We start from the raw sequence: 22,571 nt of genomic DNA on the forward strand, positions 1-22,571 counted from the left end.
GATATCGAGAGACAAGAGCATAAGAACGGCCTCGAGGTGCGTCTTGACCCAGTTCCACAAACAGACACAGGTGCCGATATTCGCTCTCACTGTGAAAGAATCTGATGTGTATTTCTAGCCTATGGCTTAGCCTTGTTTCACCGAATCACTTGAACTAGGAAAGCTAAATATTTTTCCGCTTTGAAAACGTTTTCCAGGCGTGACTCCTGAGGGGCCTCTTCTGTACTTACAGGAAGTTCATAGATTTCCCAATACCCCCCAGGCCCAGGAGAGAATTCCAATTCCTCTCCCAATGCCACATCTCGAAAGCCAACCTCGCAGGCCTGCCTTGTGCTTAACCATTGTCTCCCAAACCACATAAATCAAAGGCTTTAACAATCTTCGCCATTTACCAAAAAAGGCCTATTTCATATATTTTGAGAATAACACCATAAAGCTGAACTGCACATTTGTACAACCGAACTCTAACTTGAATGCTTGCTATATTCAACATGTTGGCTATATTCAAAATTTTTGCTATATTCAAAACTCTCTAGAGCTCACGACTTCGATATAATTAACAGCCGATTGCTACTTTTCTGAAAAAAGCCAAGTGCTGTGGATCAGAATTAAATGGTAATATAGAATTTGATTGTCCTCTCTGCCAATGGGCAGTTTTAGCAGACACATATGCTCCTTTTGCTTGGACAGAGCCTGGCCTTCCAAAGTCTCCAAAGCCTCTCGTGTTGATAATGCCTGTTTAAGTGCCCACAAAAGCCACCCACCTCTCATCTACAGAAGAAAGGGAGTTGTAAGAGATACGCAGAAATCATTCGGATTCGTCCCTCAATGGAAATATGACCACATCGTTCTGAAGATATGAGATACATTCAATGCCATAAAACTTAATTTGAACTTGAAACTAAAGCTTCTTTTTTATTGTGCAAATGTGTGCGTGGTGCACGCATGTGGGTGCACAGGCCTTGCTGTGTGCATGCACAGAAGCTGGGGGAACAGAGAAGCGTCCTGTCCGATCTCTCTCCACCTTATTCCCTTCAGACAGGGTCTCCGTGAACCCGGACTTAGCCTGATGGGCAGCGAGCTCCAACAGTCCCCTTGTGTTCATTCCTTATAGTATTGGGGTTGAGGTGCTTGCATGGTCACACCCATCCTCTTACCTGGGTGCTTGGGGGTTGAACTCGGGTCCTCTTGCTTGTACGGCAAGCACTATCACCCACTGAGTCATCTCTCCAGGCCCACAACTGAGCCCCGTCCCAGAAAAGTGGGTTTTGTCTAGTGTCCCATCCAGGGTGTGTCCTGTGGTCCTACCAACTAAAAGAGGAGCTGTTGAAAAATTTTATGTTAATGAAAGCATGAGATTTATCTTCTCTCACTAGCCAAGGGGCAGAAATTAATTTAAAGTTCTAGTTATTCATCCTTTGAATTTGTACAAAAGCCATGCCTACTATGAGGGGAAATCACATGGGATAACACACGTGTCAGAATGGTTTTAAAACAGGTAAGGCCTGCCCACATCGAAGGTCACATTATCAAGATCAGAGTACACTCATTATATGTAATTTATGCTAACACTGGAAAATCGTACGCTTCTCTTGGTTGCACTTTCTTTGGGAGTGAGAAGAGAGGAGCCTACAAAAAAACTTTGTGCACTGCTCTCTGCCACAGCAGGTGACTTGCTAGGCCCTTCCACCCTTCAGCAGAGAGAATACGTGCCCTGCGTGTTATTAAACAGCTCGTGGTGCTTGGGATACTAAAATTAGGAAGACATGAACCCTATTAAATTGCCCTCAAAGGAATCAAAAAAGCCAAAAGACCTTCTCCCGTCCAGACACCATAGCAGGTTTAACATGAACATAGAACATGCGTGGAAGCCCACTGGTTTTGTGGGCCTCGTGGCTGGGGGCTCAGCCATAGTCACACAGCTGTACCTAGGGGTTCTATTTTTGGAACTAAACCCAATAAGACTTCTATTTTGCCTATAAAAAGGCCTTCCTCTCATTCCCACTCCTGCCTCGTTTAATTTTGTTATTATTATACAACTACAGTACTTAATAAAACTTTTCGAGATGCGAGAATTCATTCAGACAATAATTCTGTGGTACAGTCTCTCTCTCTTTTTGACACCATTTTTAAGAGGTCACTTTCCACTTATGAACTAGCTGCCATGCGATGCCCTTACCTGGAGCAGTGAAAAACATCTCCAGACCTTAGCAGATGTCCTATGGGAGTCAACATTAGTTTCATTGGTTTTTTTGTTGTTTGGTGGTTTTTGTTTGTTTGGTGTTTGTTTGTTTGTTTGAGTCTAGGCCTCAGGCAGTCCAAGCTGACCTCAAGTTTACTACACAGCTGAGGATGACCCTGAAATTAGGCTCCCAAATGCTGGGATTCTAGGCTTACGTGGCCACACCCAGCTTATGTGGTGCTGGGGGTGGAATGCGCACTCAGCAAGCATCCACCCAACCGAGCTAAATTCCCAGCCCACATTACTTCCATCAATACATAATAAACAAGAAGCAGGCTCACAGAGGTGTAGAGAAAGAAAGGAGAGGACTTTTGGCAAAGCAAAGAAAGAGTGTTAAAAACAGAAACTAGAAGAAAGACTGGGCAAGAAAGTGTAGCTTGGAAGGCACGGGGCTACAGGGCAGGACTGAGAACGCTGGGAAACCAGGGTCCTTGGCTATTCTGCCCACTCTGCCCTTAGAAACCCCAGCATTGGCCCTGTGGTGGTTTATTGGGTTGTTTTATTTATAATCCTGTGGATTAGTTTCCTGACGTGTAATCCTTAACTGTTTCTTTTAGCCGTGGATTCTTGGAACAACTCTGGCAGAATCTGCCCCGGCTGAGGCGGAATTGCTAGGCAACCGGGCCTCTCAGAGGATAGCTGAGTTACCCACATGCCTGACAATCCCTGTCCTAATCCACAGTATCTGAGAACCACGCAAAAAGCCCCGCCCTGAACACACCCAACCACACGCTGTTCCGCTTCTGTGTGTGTGAAACGAGTCATGAGATTTTATTGGAAAAAACGAACTTCTCGTCTTAAAAGCCTTGATTTTAAGGCAGTGCTAGCGACGTCAAGAGCATCGTTTCCCACACAGGGCTGAGAACTGCAGATACAAGGACGAATACAGACAAAATGTTGTTTGTTTTCTCAGAGCACCCACAAGGACTCAGGGGATCTAAGGAACCTTCCCCCCCTTGAAAACAAGCTGTCAAGACAGTTTCGGTGCTAGGAACCCCCAATCCTGATGACACACCCGCCCAAGGATGGCCCCCAGTGAAGGAGTACCATGCGTGATGTTTGTTTGGACCTGAGGGATGAGATGAGGTCTCTACTTGTCAGCGTGGGAGGAGACCAGCACAGCAGAAACGGGGAAGGTGGAAAGACAAGGACGTTTGTTTCCTTCCAAGGGACCATCAAGAGATGACGTAATGCAGACGAGGGGAACAGGCCATTTCATCAGTCTCTAGACGTCAAGATGTGCGCGTACGTTTACTGTTTGATCAGTAACAGTGGGAGCTAAGATTCGGCCTCAAATGTTGACTTTTCTCTTTTGGCCCATGATAATGAGATTGTCAGCTGGGCTGACGGGACGGCTGATAAGCCTTACATTTCCCGGCTTGTATACGACCTTTTGCTTCAGTGATGGTTGAGATAAATGTTTTTTGGGAAACTCGGAGGCTGGTGACCTCTGCGTCTCCTTGCTTCTGTCTGGAAAGTCAGCTAATGGCTGAACTAGGGCCTGCTATTGCTGCTGGATCAGATGGCTACGGAGTGAGAACGGAATCCCAAGACGCCAAGGCGCGGAGTGTTCCACCTGCTCGGAACCACCACCGTCACACTCATAGGGGAGAGACAAGTGAGCCGTCTTGTTTGAGGTTCCATTCTTTGGGGTTCCGCATTCCGTTTTTATCTACAATTACTAACTCCCATCAATGCATGACAGCCATTCTCCTTCCAAACGAGGGAGCTGAGACCTAGCTGATACATATCTATCCTACTTCTGAATCTCTACTTCTGCAATGAAACACCGTGACCGAAAGCACATTGGAGAGCAAAGGGCTTATTTGACTTACACATTGAAGGAGGTCAAGACAGGAACTCAAACAGGGCAGGAACCTGGAGGCAGGCGCTGATGCAGAGGCCATGGAGGGGTGCTGCTTACTGACTTGCTCTCCATGGCTTGTTCACCCTGCTTTCTCATAGAATCCAGGACCCCCAGCCCAGAAATGGCACCACACACAATGGGCTGGGCCCTCCCCCATCCATCACTACTTAAGAAAATGTCTTATGGCTGCCTACAGCCCCGTCTTATGGAGGCCTTTTCTTAATTGAGGTTCCCTCCTCTCAGATGCCTCTAGCTTGCGTCAAGTTGATATCAAAGCAGCCAGCACAGTCGCCAATACAGTTCTGAATGTTCTTCATGAAGTGCCAGAGCCCATTCCCATTGTACTCTCTGACATTTAATTTATCATATTCCTACAGAGCCTGGTGATTGAATGAGGGTGTCATCGCTATCGTCCATCTAAAAGACAAAAAGAAACAGATTCATCCTGCATCTTACTGCTCACTCCTCATCAGGAGAAATCAACTTCGTTATTGAATTTGTTCCTCTGGTCAGGTAGAGACCTGCCTGGCATGAGATGACTCAATTTCATTTGGTCTCCTTTGAATAAGTGTCTAATTAACAACCCTCAACTGTTAGGTATTGTTCACGCACTTGGAAGAAAACAATGAACAAAACGCACACCCTAAGTCAGTCCTGGATGTGGGAAGATCATAAATTATTAGTTATTAGTGGCAGTCCACCGAAAGTACCTTAGGGGCGGTAAGTGTCAAATAGAGAATTAAGGGCTGGAGAGATGGCTCAGTGGTTAAGAGCATTGCCTGCTCTTCCAAAGGTCCTGAGTTCAATTCCCAGCAACCACATGGTGGCTCACAACCATCTGTAATGAGGTCTGGTGCCCTCTTCTGGCCTGCAGGCATATGCACAGACAGAATATTGTACTCATAATAAATAAATAAATAATTTTAAAAAATAGAGAATTAATTCAAGAAGAGGAGTTGGGGATGGTGCATGGCAATAATAGTAACATTGGGAAGGAAGGTGCAATTCTGTTTCTTTTAGTTTATGTGTGTGGGTGTTTTGTTCGCCTGTTTGTATGTGTACCGTGTGCATGGCTGGTGCCTGTGCAGGTCAGAAGAGGGTGCTGTGTCTCTTAGAACTGGAGTTAAAGGTGGTCAGGAGCCACCATGGGGGTGATGGGAATCAAACCTGCAAGTTTGGCTCTCTGCAAGAACAAGCACTCTTAGCCACCAAACCCTCGATCCATTATCCACATTTTAATTTTTCATAAAGACAGGGTCCTAGTATACAATATGTAGACATATGTTGCACTGGCTATCTTTCTGCTTCGGTCTCTTCAACTCTAGGGTTATAGACATGTGCCGCTACAATTTTTCTTACTTTCTTTTCTCTTTCTTTTTGTTTCTTTCTTTGTGTCTTTCCTTGTATACATGTCTGCATACATACACATACATACAGACATATATACACACATATCCATATGCACACACACATATACAAACATGCATTCATGCACATACACAAATGCACACACATTTATATACACCTATATACACACAAACACATTTACATATACACACACAACACACATAAGCATATATGTACACACATATAAAAACACATATAAAGCCGGGCGATGGTGGTGCACGCCTTTAATCCCAGCACTTGGGAGACAGGCAGGCGGACCTCTGTGAGTTTGAGACCAGCCTGGTCTACAAGAGCTAGTTCCAGGACAGGCTCCAAAGCCACAGAGAAACCCTGTCTCGAAAAAAAAAAAAAACCACATATATACAAGTACACATACACACAAATATACATACATACACAAATACATACACTCATACAAACACATACACATATGAGTGAATACATGCTATTTATCTTTCTGAGACTGATTTGCTTTAATGAAATAATCTCTATTTATTATATCGATTATTCTGCAAAACACAATGATTTTATTTTTCTTTATGGCCTAATAAAAATTCCATCGCGCATACGTAGCACACTTTTAATACGTGTATGCCTATCCATGGACAAACATCTAGGCTAATTCCGTTTCTCAGTGACCCTGAGTAAACATGGGTGTTAGTATCGGGGAAGGGCTGTACCTTAGGTTCCTCCACTGATGTGGTCGAGAGAGGTGTAGCTGAGTTCCTGCGCTTTACCCCACGCCTTTTCTACACATATCCAATCACGCGATTTCTCTCCTCAACTCTCATTTATGTGGTAATCACATATGCAAATTTGTGAACGTTGAATCAACCTTGTATCCCTGGAATAAAATCCACCTGGATTATGTCGCGTGACCTTCTTACCATGTCCTTCAATACAATTTGCGAGAATTTTCGTGTTTACTTTCAGAGAAACAGGTTTCCATTCTCCCTTTTGCATCGTGCGCTTATTCATTTGGTGTCAGGGGACCCCTGACTTTGTAGGGTGAGTTCCGTTGTCTGTCTCTCCCATTTTGTGGAAACAGTCTGAGGAGAGACAATTAGCTCCTCCTTAAAAGGCTGGTAGCATTTGGCAGTTCGTCCTGTAAAAAATACTTTTCGTGAGGAAAATTTAAAATTTGTGTATTGATCGTTTTGCTTGTGACAAACTTTGTGTAGCCTTGATTTAATTTTGGGGGGTCATATGCGTCAACTTTGATTTAAGTTTTGGGGGGCTGTATGTATCTAGGACTATTCCTTCTCTAAGCTTTCAAAGTATTCTATAAATGGCTCTGTAGGTTGCACTGGTGTGTCTACTAACATACATATGCACCAATAGTAATTGAATAATAAGAGGCCATGGCTTTGAAAGGGAGCAGGAGAAACAGAGCAAGGACTGAAAGGAAGAAAAGGAAGGGAAGAAATGGTGTGAGTACAGCGTGTTTCGTAAGAAACTCATATTGCTGAGTGTATTTTGAAAGTAGAATCGAAAGGCTTGGCTTGCGGATGGGACGTGACGTCACTGGAACGACTGGGTCGGACTCCGTGTTCTAACAGATCGGTCAGTCAGGCTTGGCCACTCTTGACTAGTAGACTGATTAAGAGTCAAATTAATAGTGGAAAGTAGAAGGAACTTTTTAATGTGGCCACTCTGGAAAGAGGGAGAAAGAGATCCCATGTCCCCCACCCCACACGGAGTCCATCTTTAGGTCCTGACATGGTGTTTAGGTTTAAGTAGAGAGCCAGAGCGGAGTGGTACCTTGTTAAGGAGTCTCAGTCAGCTTGTGCCCCAGCACTAGGGGTCTCTGCTTTCCCCTCGAGTTGGTCTGGGTGTTGTTAAGGCCCCAGTGAGCTCTCTCTCCAGGCAACTTTTCTCTAACTGGCTTCCGTCTTTCTTTTCCCCTGCATGAGATTCCTGGGGTAATTTTCGGTTCCTTTGGGAGCCTTGTTCCAGTAGTCTGATGGCAGGAGGGAGGACATGAGGGTCCCTTCAGAACACCCTGGTGCTGCTCAGGACACTCACAATGGTATGGAAAGCAGACACCATCAAGGAAGATCCCCAACCTGAACCAAAGCCATCGGAAGGAACAAGGAGCCATTCATGAGATGGGAAAACTGTGGGCGGGGAAAGTTTGTGGAGGTGGGAATCAGGAATTTGGTCTGAGACAGACATTGGAAAGGCCTGTTTGCCAAGCCAGAGGAGCTCTTGGTAACCCTGGCAATGGATCTAGAGAAGAGAATGCTGACAAAGCTTGTTAGCCACCAGGTTTTTCAAAGCCATGATAATACAGGAAACTTAACAAAGAAAACAAACTTGGGGACATTCTTCAATAAGACCTTAGTACTCTGCTCCTACGGACAGCCAGCAGACCTGCAACCTGGTTTCGGCTGTCCACACACTTACGGTGAAATGTACGGTGTTCTCCATCTGATATAGTCACCTGGAGTCACCTCAATTTTTTAAAACCAGCCTTTATTAAGTAAGACTCGTCTACACTCAAGGCGGTATCTCCAGGTATTGACGGTGCTAGCTTTAGCATGCCCACCGGGGTGATAGGGATTCTTAGACAGAACAAATAACGCAATCGTCACTCATCTTGTTGGCCTGCCTGACTAATTCAGAGGCATCTACTGCCCTGATACATACTGTTAAGCAACATCTTTGCAAGAGAAATCCCACAAGTCTGTTTTCTCACCAGTCCTGCGAGGTCAAAGGACCAAGTTTATCACTGTTTTGTTTACTCGCTGTTCAAAAATAAGCCCACTGCTCATGAGAGGTTACCGCAAATGGGAGGAAACTTAACCCGGCGTTCCGGAGACGCGAGTTTTCTTCTGTCAAATGACCCTTGCGGGTACTGTCTTTCCAAACCGAGAAGTTATGGAAAAATTTACTCAGCGTTTTGATCGCTTTGTTTCCCCCTCCCCCACCATCTTTCCTTTTTAATTTCGTAGTAAAATAAAATGCTACTACAGAGAACCACTCGAAATAAATGCACAGAGGGCTGCGTTATGAGGTCAGCTTCCAAGGTTACGAAGCTGTACTTCATCCCCGTCCCCAGACATGCCTTAGCGTGCCCCAAGACAGCCTCATGCCTATCACCTAACTGCTGCCCGGCCTGACCCTCCGGTCTCTGGTCTGCCTGTTGGAAGCCGACTCCAGAGACACAGGATCGGGCCCTGGTCCATTGACTCAATGCATTTAGAGAACTTTGATGCTAACGCTGCGAGGTTTGTTGCCTGGAACACTGTCATGCTAACAGAGACACATATCCTCACCCTCTGCTTCCTTACAGGGTGGGAGAGTTCACACAGGGCAGGATGCGTGCTCGGTCTCCAGCGCCGTTTACTGCTTTCCAAGATAACGATGTCATTTCCTACCAAGTGAAGACTAACACAGGAGATAATGCTCCATTTGCTTACTTACTTACTCACATTTTTTTGAGACACAGTCTTGCCTGGCTTTGACTTGAATGCCTCATCCTCCTGCCTCAGCATCCCGAATGCTGAGATCACTGGATGGAGTTACCACCCACAGCATCTTCCTTTGCTCTCTTCCAAGTGGTTGTACAATATGACCTCAGAGGACGCCGCCTCAGGCCTTCCCTCAGCCGTCAGTCTTAGTTCTGAGGAACGGCATACTTTGTGCTCACCAGAGGTCAGTCAGTAGCCATGGGGCTGTTGGGGTGTGGGGCTCGTTTTCTGGGTGACCTGGAAACGGTGCTCTCCGGGTGGTGATCTGTGACCTCTGTGCTTGAGGTTATGTTAGACATGATACCTTCGCTGCACCCTTGCTTCCTTGAGGGTCTCAAGTACATTCCTTTACAGTTTCCTTGCAGAAGGCCTTAGTGTCCAGAGAGATAACGAGGTTGGGGTGTACATCAGGAGTATAACACCTGTCTAGGACCATGAGCCAGCACTGGGGGGAGCAGAGGCATGCCTGAGGGAAGTCCTGAGTGCCAGTGTGCTGCTGACATGGGCACAGCCATGACGAGGACCCATGAGAAAACGGCAAAGCTTTATCCCCAGGGTGGGGTTCAGCTGTAAACAGTAAATACAGCTGAGCTTCTCTGTGCTGCTGTCTCCATCAGAGAGCCCTGTCTACCAGATCCCAGCTTGTCTACGTGCCTGTGTGTCTGTCTTTTCTTCGTTCCTTCCCTGCCCCCGGTGAGTTCCATCCCTAGAGCCATGCTCGGTTTGTCCTGGCATGGAAAACAAAAGTCTAAGAGTCTGGTTTTCATTTCCTTATAAGTCAAACACCCCTGCCTTCTGTACATTTACGTAGCTACCTCTTCCTCCTCTTCCTTCCTCCTCCTCCTCTTTCATCCTCTTCTTCTTTCTCCTCCTCTTCCTGCTCCTTTTCCTCCTCCTCTTCCTCCTCCTTCTCTTCCTCCTCTTCTTGGCTAAGTAGTTTTCTAGAATCCTATCTTGGTAGGCAGTCCAGGTCAACAATGTCAGGACAGATGGTATACCTTTTCAACATTACTTTCAAATCTTTTTTTGTTGCTGCTCTTTTTTGTTTTATTTTTGGTCTCAGTGTTCTTAAATTACCCCAAAATTTATCTCCTTGGACCATCTTTAGTATTTACTATCTTGTCTCAATACCTTCGTGTCTTTATATTTCTTTCTCCAATTTTTGAAATATTTATATTTTAAACTATTTTCATTTGAAATAATTTCAGAATGCTAAATAGATTATTTTTTAAAAATTACAAAAATAACACAGAGGCCCCAGCGATGGCGCAGTCACCAGAGTGCTTACCAGATAATCATAAGGCTCCCATTTCAATCCCCAGAACACACGGAAATGCCAGGATGGCTATGGCCGTCTGCCCATGATTCTGAAATTGCCAGCCTTGGAAGGCGGAAGTAGGAGATTCTCAGCACGAGCTAGCTGGCAAAACTATCCACGTTGGTGAGCTCCGGGTGTGATCGGGAGACGCCGTCTAATGAATGAGGATGGAAGAGGGATGGGGGGGGGGTCTCTAACATCAACCCCCGGCCTCCGCATTCACATATACACAAGTGCACCGACACACATACAAAACCAACCCAACAGACAAACACGTACCACGAGCTTTCTAAAGAGTTAGCACCAACACCATCGCACTCACGGCTTAAGGATCCAAGTCAGGGATGAAACACAGAGTAACTGAACACGTGCTCCGTGGACCTCACTCAACAGTTCCCAGCCACGCCCTCTTCTCCACCAGCGGGTCCAGCCCATCATGCATTGCACCTCTCACCGTCTGCCACTATACCTCCATCTTCCCTTTACCGCCATTCTTTGGAGAAGTGCTGCCCCATACTGTAAGTCTGCCCCCCAGTTTGGGTTTATCTGGTGTCTCTTCTCAGTTAAACTGAAGTCGGGGTTCCTCCACCTTGGCATTTCTGGCACCGCGGACACTAACAGTTATGAAGCCTGGCATTGTGTTTACGGCAACTGCAACCGTGTCCTGGGCCACGAGCGCTCCTCCAGACACCAGGGTCACGACAGATCAGCTTTACACGCTGTTTGGTGTGGGAAGACATGCGCAGCAGCTGAGACCTCTAATCCGGTTGGCATTTTGACAGGGACTGGTCCGTGTGCCTGGCATCACCTCAGGAGATCCAGCGTGTTCAGTGTCAGCCACAGCAACTTCTGATCTCTTGGTGAAGGGGGTTCTGCCAAGCTGCCGCGCTTCATAGCTGGGCTATTGCTCCCTTCTTAATAAATCGTCAATGTCACATAAGATCCTGCAAATAACCTCTTGTCTTCTGTCCACTTGTGACTAATTTGAGCATCCCCTGGTTCTTTCTTCTGCAGTAACTTCTGCCGGAGATTGCCAGCAGCACCATCTGTCTCTATTACTTGCATATTTATTATTTTTAGTGCATTTATTCTGCCTTGAGACAGTGTTTTCCATATCCACCCATATATCTCTCCATTCAGTTATTTGCATTAATATAAACTAATGAATTTTTGGTGTATCCGTTAAAATGTTACGATTGTTGCTCATTTTGTTCCTCACGTTAGGGAAGACAAACTGTCTTACTGAGTCCACCAATTTTAAACGTTGCTCTCACTCCACTCGGCCTCTTGAAAACACCTCCGCAATCATCTTTGACCCGGCAGCAGACAGCTAAGGACACCTGGAGGATCCTGTGTTCCAGGCGTGTGTCACTAGGAGCCAAGGGTACACGGTGCATTGGAAATCTATGAAGCCACCGGGTTACCACCATGTCCACCACGGCTCCCCTCAGCCACAGCCACACAAGGAATTTGTGGCTTGTCCCTACTTCCCCCTCCCCTCCCGAATCCTCACCCAAGCCCCAGGCCCCTCGCAGTTTTTAATTTTTAATTTAAGAATACCGTCCCCCAGATGTGCACAGAGATGGACAGGTGGGCATGTACGTATGCGTGCAGAGGCCAGCAGATGGCACCGGCCATGCTGTCACTCCCGACCTTCCCCTTTTGAGGTAGAGCATCTCCTCGAACCTGAAGCGAGCATTTTCATCTGGGCCGATAGCCAGCAAGCCCCACTGGTCTCCTGCCTTCATCCCCCGCAGCGCAGGCAGGGGTTGCAGGCTCACGAGAGGGCCGTGCCTGACTTTAGTTAGACAAGTGGGATTCGGGTCCTCACGCTCACGCAGCGGGCACTGTAAACACGGGGCTACCTCTCCAGCCGCAGAGAGTTACAGATTTTTTTTTTTTTGCTAGAAGATATATATCCTTTCTCGATTTTATTCAAATGTTACGATGATATGGTCATGATATCTAAAATAGCTGCCACACGAGGCAACTGGGCTAGTTCAATTGAGGTTGGCTCTAAGAGTATAAAATACAGTTTCATTTTTAAGAATAGTGTCTCAGTTTGTTGCTCAGGTGCTTTTCAATCCCCTGGGTTTTAGCATCCTGCTGCCCCAGCTTGTCAACAGCAAGTGCCACCAGACTCAGATAACAAGTGAATTTTGAACCCTTGATACCAGAACAAGAGCATAAAATATGTCAGTGTTCACATTGGTTTCACGTTAAACTAAGATTTTTTTGGGGGATGGTGGCTATCAAGTATTATATATAATTGATCTCATTGGATTATTTTTTCTGATAAGGCTACTGGGAAAGTCTAATAACACGTGATTCATATTTTACCAATGGCATGTGCTATTTCTATCACATTAGATGTGGTACCTGCAGGAGAGAATTTGGTAATAAAGACACTGGCTTGTTATAATGAATTTCTTCAAATGCTACTATATGTACATTTCATTGGGGCTTGGAATTTTCCCTCAGAGACACAAGCCGACTTGCTGGGGTTGAGGGGCATGTTTTGCTTCGTTTTGTCTTTTTTAAGGGCTGGCTGGAGCTTGGCTAGTTCAGGAAAACAAAACCTAAGGTGAAAAGGCCTCTGGGTAATGTAGGGTCTGAGGACACAGGATCAGCACTCAGTGTCCAAAAGCTTCAGCAATTTTCCCAGCTCACTGCATTGTGGGAATTGCTTTTCCGGGGAATAAATATGCTATTTTTAACATTTTTATTATACAATTTGTCACAGTAGGTCTCATGAGACCATCAGCACCCGCTTTCAAGCAGAATCCAACCACAAACAATTCCCTACATGTGACCATCGACATCTGGCCCAGAGTCCTCTCCCACCTCCGAGGTGGCTTGGATGTTTCCGCTCTGAACGGCCTCTGTCAAATCTACAGCCCTGGGAAGGAGGCAGTGTGGGGTACCACAGCCCTGGCTGGGAAGGAGACAGGGCAGGTTATCACAGCCCTGGGAAGGAGGCAGTGTGGGGTACCACAGCCCTGGCTGGGAAGGAGGCAGCGTGGGGTACCACAGCCCTGGGAAGGAGGCAGCGCGGGGTACCATAGCCCTGGCTGGGAAGGAGGCAGCGTGGGGCACCACAGCCCTGGCTGGGAAGGAGGCAGCGTGGGGTACCACAGCCCTGGCTGGGAAGGAGGCAGCGTGGGGCACCACAGCCCTGGCTGGGAAGGAGGCAGCGTGGGGTACCATAGCCCTGGCTGGGAAGGAGGCAGCGTGGGGTACCACAGCCCTGGGAAGGAGGCAGCGTGGGGTACCACAGCCCTGGCTGGGAAGGAGGCAGCGTGGGGTACCATAGCCCTGGCTGGGAAGGAGGAGCGTGGGGTACCATAGCCCTGGGAAGGAGGCAGCGCGGGGTACCACAGCCCTGGCTGGGAAGGAGGCAGCGTGGAGTACCATAGTCCTGGCTGAGAAGGAGGCAGCGTGGGGTACCATAGTCCTGGCTGGGAAGGAGGCAGCGCAGGGTACCATAGTCCTGGCTGGGAAGGAGGCAGCGTGGGGTACCACAGCCCTGGCTGGGAAGGAGGCAGCGCGGGGTATCACAGCCCTGGCTGGGAAGGAGGCAGCGTGGGGTACCACAGCCCTGGCTGGGAAGGAGGAGCGTGGGGTACCACAGCCCTGGGAAGGAGGAGAGTGGGGTACCACAGCCCTGGGAAGGAGGAGAGTGGGGTACCACAGCCCTGGGAAGGAGGCAGCGTGGGGTATCATAGCCCTGGGAAGGAGGCAGCGTGGGGTATCACAGCCCTGGCTGGGAAGGAGGCAGCGCGGGGTACCATAGCCCTGGGAAGGAGGCAGCGCGGGGTATCATAGCCCTGGCTGGGAAGGAGGCAGCACTGGGTACCACAGCCCTTTCCTGTGCACCCGTGTGCTGCATTCCTCTGTCATTGGAGACTCCATGATTGTGTGGCTTTGTCCCTAGAGGGTTGCCATGAGCGCGTGGGTGTCGAGAAAAGCCAGCCAGTGCTTTCCAACTGAAGCCGTCACGGCCCTTGCCCCCAGCAAGCACGCGCTTCTCTAAACAGAGCTGGCCTTGTCAGATCCTCTAGCAACAGAGGCAAAAACCGTGTTTCTAAAATAGGAGTTTATGTGCAGAATAACATAATATTAAAATATTGCTTTAGATGAGGTGCCATCTTATTAGCTTAGAGAGGACCCATATAATAGCAAAAGGATAAAATCCAGGGGTAGGGGACGCCTACTTTTTCTCAAGGGCAGATGGTCAGCCATGGCCACGTTTTGAAAAGTCCAAAGATGGAGGTTTTCTCACGCCAGAATTGGTGGAGAATATACCTGTTCTTCTTAGGTAGGTACTTAAACGGCTTTCTTTTCAGGAGCCTTTTCTGCATCCCGATTCTAAGTCAAGATGGAAGCCTCCTCTCCTCTCAGTGTGCCTCCACCAATCAGAGAGGATGCTTTCTGGCAAGCCATGACCCAGCAACCCTGGCCAATGACAGACTTACTGCCAAGACCAGCTGAAGCGAAATCTAATATAAAGCAAAATATCTCATTCGAGGACTTGATTTCCAAAAGCAATTTATCAACCCCACAAAGAGAGTAAGTGGAAAATGCTATTTATTTAATAGTATTAAAATAAAATTTAAATGTCTATACTCCATCTGAAGTTATTAATAGAATACACCATGACTCAGCAGAAAACAATGAAGTCCCAAAATGGTTGTCCCACAGATATATACAAAGATAGGTTTGCTGCCGGGCAGTGGTGGCGCACGCCTTTAATCCCAGCACTCGGGAGGCCGAGGCAGGCGGATCTCTGTGAGTTCTAGGTCAGCCTGGTCTACAAGAGCTAGTTTCAGGACAGGAATCAAAAGCTACGGAGAAACCCTGTCTCGAAAATTTAAAAAGAAAAAGAAAAAGATAGGTTTGCTTTGGGAGGGGAGGGGCGATCGTATGTCTAAGGCCAGTAAGCACTCCCACAGAAACAGTGCCTTTAGACAAGACATGGATGCTGTGTCTACATCCTACGGGTCAGACCACACCTATAAATCCTAAGACACTCTGCCTGAGTGTCCGGGTGTGGTTTGGGGACAGTTCAAGACACCACACATGGCATCGTCATCTGTGGAGATTTTTTCCTAGCTGGAAAGAACAAATTGGTGGGTGGATTTCTTCCTCTTTAATGTCTCAGCGGTAGCTCTTAAGCTCGCTCCACGTCAAGTTACCAGATCTCCTTTGTCAAGGCCAAGTCTAATTTGTACTAGGAAATAAAGACAGCTGTTCCATCCAGCCTGGGAAAGCACTGAAAAGAGTGGGTTCCAATTATTGCCAGTATTTTTGGATCTCTGCATTCATCTGCCCATAATAATAACACACAGCGAGAACTTCTGCCCCCAGTGGAATGGGAAAGCTAAAAGATACAAAGGCCCTATCCAACAAAATATTTACATCCCTACGAGCGTCTTCCTTCTTATTTCTGCGTACAAGATGCTCAGGGGAGGAGCTTTCTCACTTTTTAAGTTATGGGTGCTTGCTTTAAATGTGCAAATCCCTTATTTGTATAGAAAGTCACTAAGCTTCTCTCATCGGGAAGTATTGGATAGAGTCTGGGGATAAAAATAAGCCCAAACCATGTTGAGGCCTGTTTGCTATACACACCCATCCCGTAAACCTTCCACTTAGGAGTTGCTGCTTTTGGCTCCCTTTAGGGGCTCCACCAAGGGCAGCCAGTCTCCATGACCCCACCCCTTCAGTGTGACGCTATCTCATTCTAGGATCTAGGATTCAAGATAGAGCATATGGCGTATCACACTAGTGATGCTGGCTGGCGAAGTGAGTCAGCTCCACCGTGTGTGCCACTAAGGACGACGTTCAGGTTTCTGCTGAGGACACTGCTTTCTGCTACCCACGGCACAACAACTCCCCTCGTCTTTCCTCAGCAAGGGTTGACACCGACAAAACATTTCCTATAGGACTTGGTTAGTTTCGAAGGCAATTAAATGCCACAATATGTCTGCGTTGTTTTCCGTTGCCCGCAGTCTGGAAACAGGACCTACACGCTGTTTTACACACTATACAAACCTACTTCATCTTCCCTTCTGGTCCTGTTCCTCTTTCAGTGAAGTTCTCAATTTCAGAAAAGCCCGGCGTGCAGAAGCTACTTTTCAAAGGGCAATTCTGAATTTAGCGAGCTGAGAACTGCAAAGCAGAGGGCGGACTGGGTGATTAACGAGACATGATTTAGACCTACTTAAAATTAATTTTTTAAAAATGTGCACCTAGCAGAAAAGCCAAAGACAGATCTGAATGCCACTTCAGGTACCATCTGTTCTCATTGTCAAGCTGTTACCACGGCGCCGGAAAACCAACCGGAACATTAACAGAGGCAGAAAAACCTGCCAAGGTCTCTCGTTATTCTACCAAAGGAACTCGGCTGAAGAGAGGAACATTCAGTCTAAAACGAAGGTAGTCACACACACTTATGAGAGACAGCAATTTCAGGGAAACATAAAACGAGACAATTCATAATATGGACAGAATGTTGAGTCGATGGGAAACCGCACACAGAGTAAATAACCCAATCACACGGCATTAGGTGTTCACTGACTTTATAGAAACGGTTCACGGTTTCCTCACACGACCCCAGGGAACGCCTGTGCTCAATCCCCCGTGGCTTTTCACTGTTTCAGAATTGTGATGAACTGTCCCTGCTCCCATATTTGAAATTACTTACTTGACTTGTTCACTGAATTAGCATACTTGCCGGTTTCAATGCCTTTTCCTGTCAGAAATGCTCAAGATGGCTAAAGATAAGTAATGTCCCTTAAAGGGCTATATTCCAGTGACAATATGGACACAAATCAACAGATGGAAGGATAGAGAAACATGGGAGAGGGAAAGGTGGGCTTTTTTGATAAAGGGGGCTGTGTCTGCTGGGTATCTAGGCGAGGAAAACAAACAGGAAGGAGTCTTGATATGCTACACCATAAAAAAACAAAACAAAACAATTCCAACCAGACCAATGGGCTAAATGTCCCAGCAAATTCTTCAGCATTAAACATAATCTCAGGTAAGCAAGTGTTTCCAAAATAGGAAACCAAGCGCCAACTGGAGGGGAGGTCACTCACGTAACCAGGACTGCAGTAGACAGATTTCTGCTCACCTGAGGGCCGTAATAAGGCAACGGCAAAGTCACCAGACTGTGAGAAGACATGCCACACACACACACAAACACACACACACACACACACACACACACACACACACACACACACACACACACACAGGCCTCACCCAAACAGGCACGGAAATACAAACCACAAAGGAAAACTACATTACAAGAAGCCGACGAAAACCCATATAACTAGGTTCTTTGCCAGAAGATATAATCGGAAAACACTGACAAGGAAATCACAAATCCAAGCCGAGCTCACCAGAGCGGAATTAAGGGCTTCCACTACCAGGTGTGGCAGTAACGTCACCCTGTGCAGACCTTTGCGGGGTAATGTCTTTGGAAATCAGTTTGCGAGTCGCCTGTAGCTGACAGGTTATTTTGTCTGATTCAGCTGTTAGGAGGCAGCCATTAACGCAGCGGGGATCTCTGCCCGTTTGCACAAGAACGTTTGCAACAACCCCATAGCCGAACAAGCGGGTACTGTGGGTTAACACTGAGTTACACACTGGTGAATATGGGAGAAACTTAGCTACACACACACACACACACACACACACACACACACACACACACACCCTCACAGTCACACTGAGAGAAAGATGACTACATGCTACAAGAGCGCATTTGAAAATGGGAAAGATTATTGTGCATCAAAAGACAAAGTTGACTTTGGCGGAGGATTTTGACTGGGATAAAGTTTCTGCTGTTATCTGGGACCTGTTTTGAGTTCTGGGTACAGGTTGTGCTAACTTCTTTGTGTGCCTTTCTGTGTGCAGGGCATTCAAAATCATCTTTTGAGAGGATATGCCAGCTCTGTTAATCTCACCTCAAAAAGGAAGGGGAGGGGGAAGAGCTCCTAAAATTATGTGACCATAAAATCTGATAGGAACTGATCTGGTGCCTTCGGGCTCGCCAGGGTATTAGGTAAACAGGGGTTAAGTTCATTGACCACTTTCTCTTCAACACACGGATAAGCCAAGACTATCTCTCTTGGTTATGAAGTTAGATTTTTGCTGAACTTTATGGAACTGGGTGGAGAGGATCTGTCCACCGTAACAGCAGAAAAAGTTAATAAGAAATCTATGGTTATGCTGTTGTGGTTGTGTGAAGGTAACCGACCCCCATAAGCTCATAAGGAGTGACACTATCAGGAGGTGTTGACTTGTTCAAGAATGTGCGTCACTGGGGAGGTGAGCTTTGAGATCTCATATAGGCTCAAGTCACGCCCAGTGTCTCAGTTCACTTCCTGTAGCTCCTTCCCGACTCTCAGCCATGTCTCCGGCACCATGTCTGCCCGCATGCTGCCATGTCCCATCATGATGATAATGCGCTAACCCTCCGAACTGGAAGCCAGCCCCAGTTAAATGTTTTCCTTTACAAGAGCTGCTGTGGTCACGGTGTCTTCCCAGCCACAGAAACACGAAGGCAGCTACATCGTGACTAATTTACGATTATTAATAAATGATCTTCACACCAGGAAGGATAGCAGGCCCCTCAAAGGTCTGGATGAGATGCACTAGAAACAGGCTTGTTCCCCTTCGTGGCTGTTGAGAGCAGAGAGAAGGGCTGGAGAGAACAGAGATGCAGAGGCCGCAGATGTGCAGACCTGTGTGCCCTGCAGAGAGGCCGCAGATGTGCAGATGGGCATTAACTTACAGCTGTTTTGCTCCAGGCCAGAAGAGCCCCCGATTCTTCCCTTCCACTCTCCTGTGTCTATCTTAGTGAGTCTCAACGCTGCAGTATTTACAGACACGTCACAGCCATCCTAAACACATAACAGAAGAGACACAGCAAGGAGGCCACCCAACCCTCCCCGAGAGAAGAGTGGCCATTTGAAAGTTCGCCCGTTGTAAAATATCTTGCCTATTAATTACAAAGGGATTCGAGAATTCCATTTGTTCTGATAAGTATCTTAATGAGCTATGCTCTAATTGTGAGGATATTCAATTACGTGAGCTTTATTGCCATCAGCACACGGCTGTAACGGTGCGACAGGAAAACGGTTCACTGTCTTAGCTTTCAGAGTCCTCCAGGCTGAGAGGGTGTGCCTGCGATTCACTGACCACTTGGCCTGCTTGCTGCTGTTACAGATTGAGGCCCCTCCCCTCTGGAGACTAATCAGGGACATTCAGATGAGCTGGCGGTCTTATAGCCGGGCTCTGGCTCTAAAGGGCTATGCTGAAAGTCTGACTTACAAAGCCAGAATCGATCTTGCGGAGTGCATCTATGTCCGCGCCCCTTCCTCATGGGTGCTCGATGGTGATCAGTCAGGAGTAACTCCATTAGCACACTGCCCACACTGGCAACGACGCCTTGGGGACCCATTGCCTGCCTTCTGGTCTGTTACATCTGTTAGTCACCTGGGGGCTGGGCAATCTTGAGTGACGCTTGGGAACAAGCTGGGGCTATGTGGCCTACCCAGGACGCCTAAGAACTTGAGTCCTGCCAGCACCTTCTCTCCATTGCAGGGGACCGGCACGTCCTCTGAGGGCCCAGTGACAGCGAAGTGACAACCTCTGGACAGACACTAGAGGCCTTTTACTTTTGAAACAGAGCCTCATTGTGGGTCTTAAACTCACAGAGATCCAGTGGCTCTGTCTTCAAGGTGCCGGGATTAAAGGTGTGCACGATTATGCTAGCCAGGAGAAGGATTTAAAATACAAGGGGATGCCAGTATTTCTCTTAGTGGTTCTCAGCGTCTGGGTTCCTCTGGGAACCATTCTAAACCCAAGAGCAAGAGTTCAACGATCTAATTAAAAAATCTCCAAATATGACTTCCACAATCCACTTTCATCGTTCCTTAAATTCAGGTTTTTATAGACTCCTCACCTTCACACAGAAGGAAGCAAGACTTCCCTAGCAGAGGCCCAGTTCACATAGCGAGCTCTGCGACAAAAGCAGATACTGTCAACGCTATCCTTACAAGGCACCATGATGAACATCACATCTCTGAATCTGGCGTGAGGTGGGAAAAGTTACCAAGTGGATTCATACTATGGGCCCTTTGCGCTGAGTTCCACTCAAGAAGTGATTCCTAACCAGAGGAGACATCACGGGATGCCTCACGCAAAAGGAGGTGCCGCTGTGAGAACTTGCTCTCTGTGGCGTCTTGCTAGGAGAAAAAGGTAGGAACAACGTGTCCATGGACACGTGAGCTTTTGACAGAACTACGCCGTCTTTCCCGTGAAGTCAACATGTCATGAACTGTGAGAGCCGCTGAAGGGGTAACCTCGAGAGGCAGACACGGAGTGGACAGGCAGCGAGTGAATGAATGAAGTTCATGACCCTTCACCCAGACCAGTGCCCTGAATGTCCTAAGTGTGGTTAGTTACTGTGGGAGGCAGACACGGAGTGGACAGCCAGCTAGTGAATGAATGAAGTTCATGACCCTTCACCCAGACCAGTGCCCTGAATGTCCTAAGTGTGGTTAGTAACTGTACGTATACACGGTCGGAAACATCGGTGAGCATCCCGCTCCCCTACAGCAGGAACTATCAACTCAGCACCTCAGGAACGGAAAACAACACATCTCTTCCACCTACGCCAATAAACACAGAGACGTCTGACAATTTCTTTTATCAGAATTTTTTTTTAAAGTACAAAAATCAAAAGAAAATCCCCGGAGAATATTCTCATTGGCTGATTACGGATACAAAATGATTAGTGAAAGTCGTCAACATGGAGACCGTACAATGTCCGGACGGAAAACTTTTCTGTGGTACGTTAGACATGTCACATATGAAAATAGCTTGAGATACAAAACTAGAGCTGTGATTCCAGCACATGGCACCAAATTTAGAGCAATTTTATTATTTAACATAATCCCGATGTATATACAGTGTCCTCCCAAATAAGAAACAGTTTGATTCCAGAATTTCAGATGTGGTTTCCAAAGTGAATTCTTATTGTCAATTTTAAAGAACAACAACAACAAAAAGAAGCCCTGAAAACTAATTCTAATTTTGATCTCTGACTAAAATACACACCCTGAACCTCTCGCATACAAAAAAAAAATGTATATTATAAATAAAACTTCCAAAGGCGATCCTGGATGCTTTATTGCACATCGAAGAGAAGGTCTGCCTCTGAGAACGGCTCTCAGCCTTTTCTTACGCTGCCGACTCCGTGAAAGCACCGTGGGCTTCTCGAGTCCCATCCTGTGCTTCTTTGGAACCGCAAGGAAGCATTCCGCTTCAGTTACCGTCCCTCAAGTCAGAGTAACTTCTGCTTTCTGAACAAATAAATGTGCACGTCTAAATGTCAGTTTTCTCTTTTTCCAATAGATAACAAAACATAGAGGAATTTCACCCAATCGTCCGTCTCCAATTCCCCAGGGCCGCCAGCATCGCGCTACAGGGTTCCTGCTAATGCCATCACGGCTAGCGGTATCCTTTGGCCTCAATCTCCTCTACCTCCTTAACTATTGTTTCGCCAGCACAAATCAGCCAGAAGGCAAATGTTTTAAAAATAAAAATGTTCCGAATTAAGTTTCAGCACAGTGCCCAACAAAAAGTAGGCGTTCAATAAATATCTGATAAATGAACGTAAGCCCCCTCTTCACGCTTACATGTGCTAATGATTTACGGGTAACGTGGGTTTACAGGACACAAGTCTCGAACGTTAACTGAGGAGAAAACACGGAGGAGGTGGAAGCGGACATTGTCAGTTTCTAAAATCCTTCCCAGGACAGACTGTGGACTTAAGGATTAACTATTCCAATAATTAAAACAGATTAGTCAAATACTTTTAATTTTGCCAAAGGACTCTAACAGCTTGCCTTTGGCAACCCCCAAACATACAGCGAGCCCCAAATAAAACAAAATCAAATTGCACTATTACGGAGAGAGACAAGTCCGTGGAGGGCAGAGGCGTCCCTCGCTCAAGGGACGGCGACTTCCAGGAGCCGATTGTTCTTCCGCTTGCAGGTCGGCACGCTCCCGTTTTTCTGGGCGCCTTGGATAAACTTCACACACACTTTGTCCTGTCTGAACTGCACCAGGAACCTAGGAGAAGAGAACCAAACACACTCAGAGGCACATACAAAGCAGGTGAGGGTGCGGTGAACACCAGCTTCCCTTTTCCCGTGGGAGGTACTTGCGCTCGCCTCCATTGCAAGCCAC

At 47.0% G+C, this 22,571-nt stretch overlaps 1 protein-coding gene across 4 annotated transcripts in view; it reads right to left on the minus strand.

The window, feature by feature from the left end:
• Nucleotides 1-21,235: 21,235 nt before the first annotated feature.
• Nucleotides 21,236-22,571, minus strand: part of LOC142839679 (unconventional myosin-Ib) — a 152,865-nt gene continuing 151,529 nt past the window's right edge. For all 4 annotated transcript variants that reach the window (XM_075955912.1, XM_075955911.1, XM_075955910.1 and 1 more), the window contains one exon: nt 21,236-22,454. In XM_075955912.1, coding sequence (XP_075812027.1) covers nt 22,331-22,454 — 124 coding nt within the window. In that variant the 3' untranslated portion in view covers nt 21,236-22,330. The remainder of the gene's footprint in view (nt 22,455-22,571) is intronic.

The sequence above is a fragment of the Microtus pennsylvanicus genome, chromosome 22 (assembly GCF_037038515.1).
Source record: "Microtus pennsylvanicus isolate mMicPen1 chromosome 22, mMicPen1.hap1, whole genome shotgun sequence".
Taxonomy (NCBI): Eukaryota; Metazoa; Chordata; class Mammalia; order Rodentia; family Cricetidae; genus Microtus; species Microtus pennsylvanicus.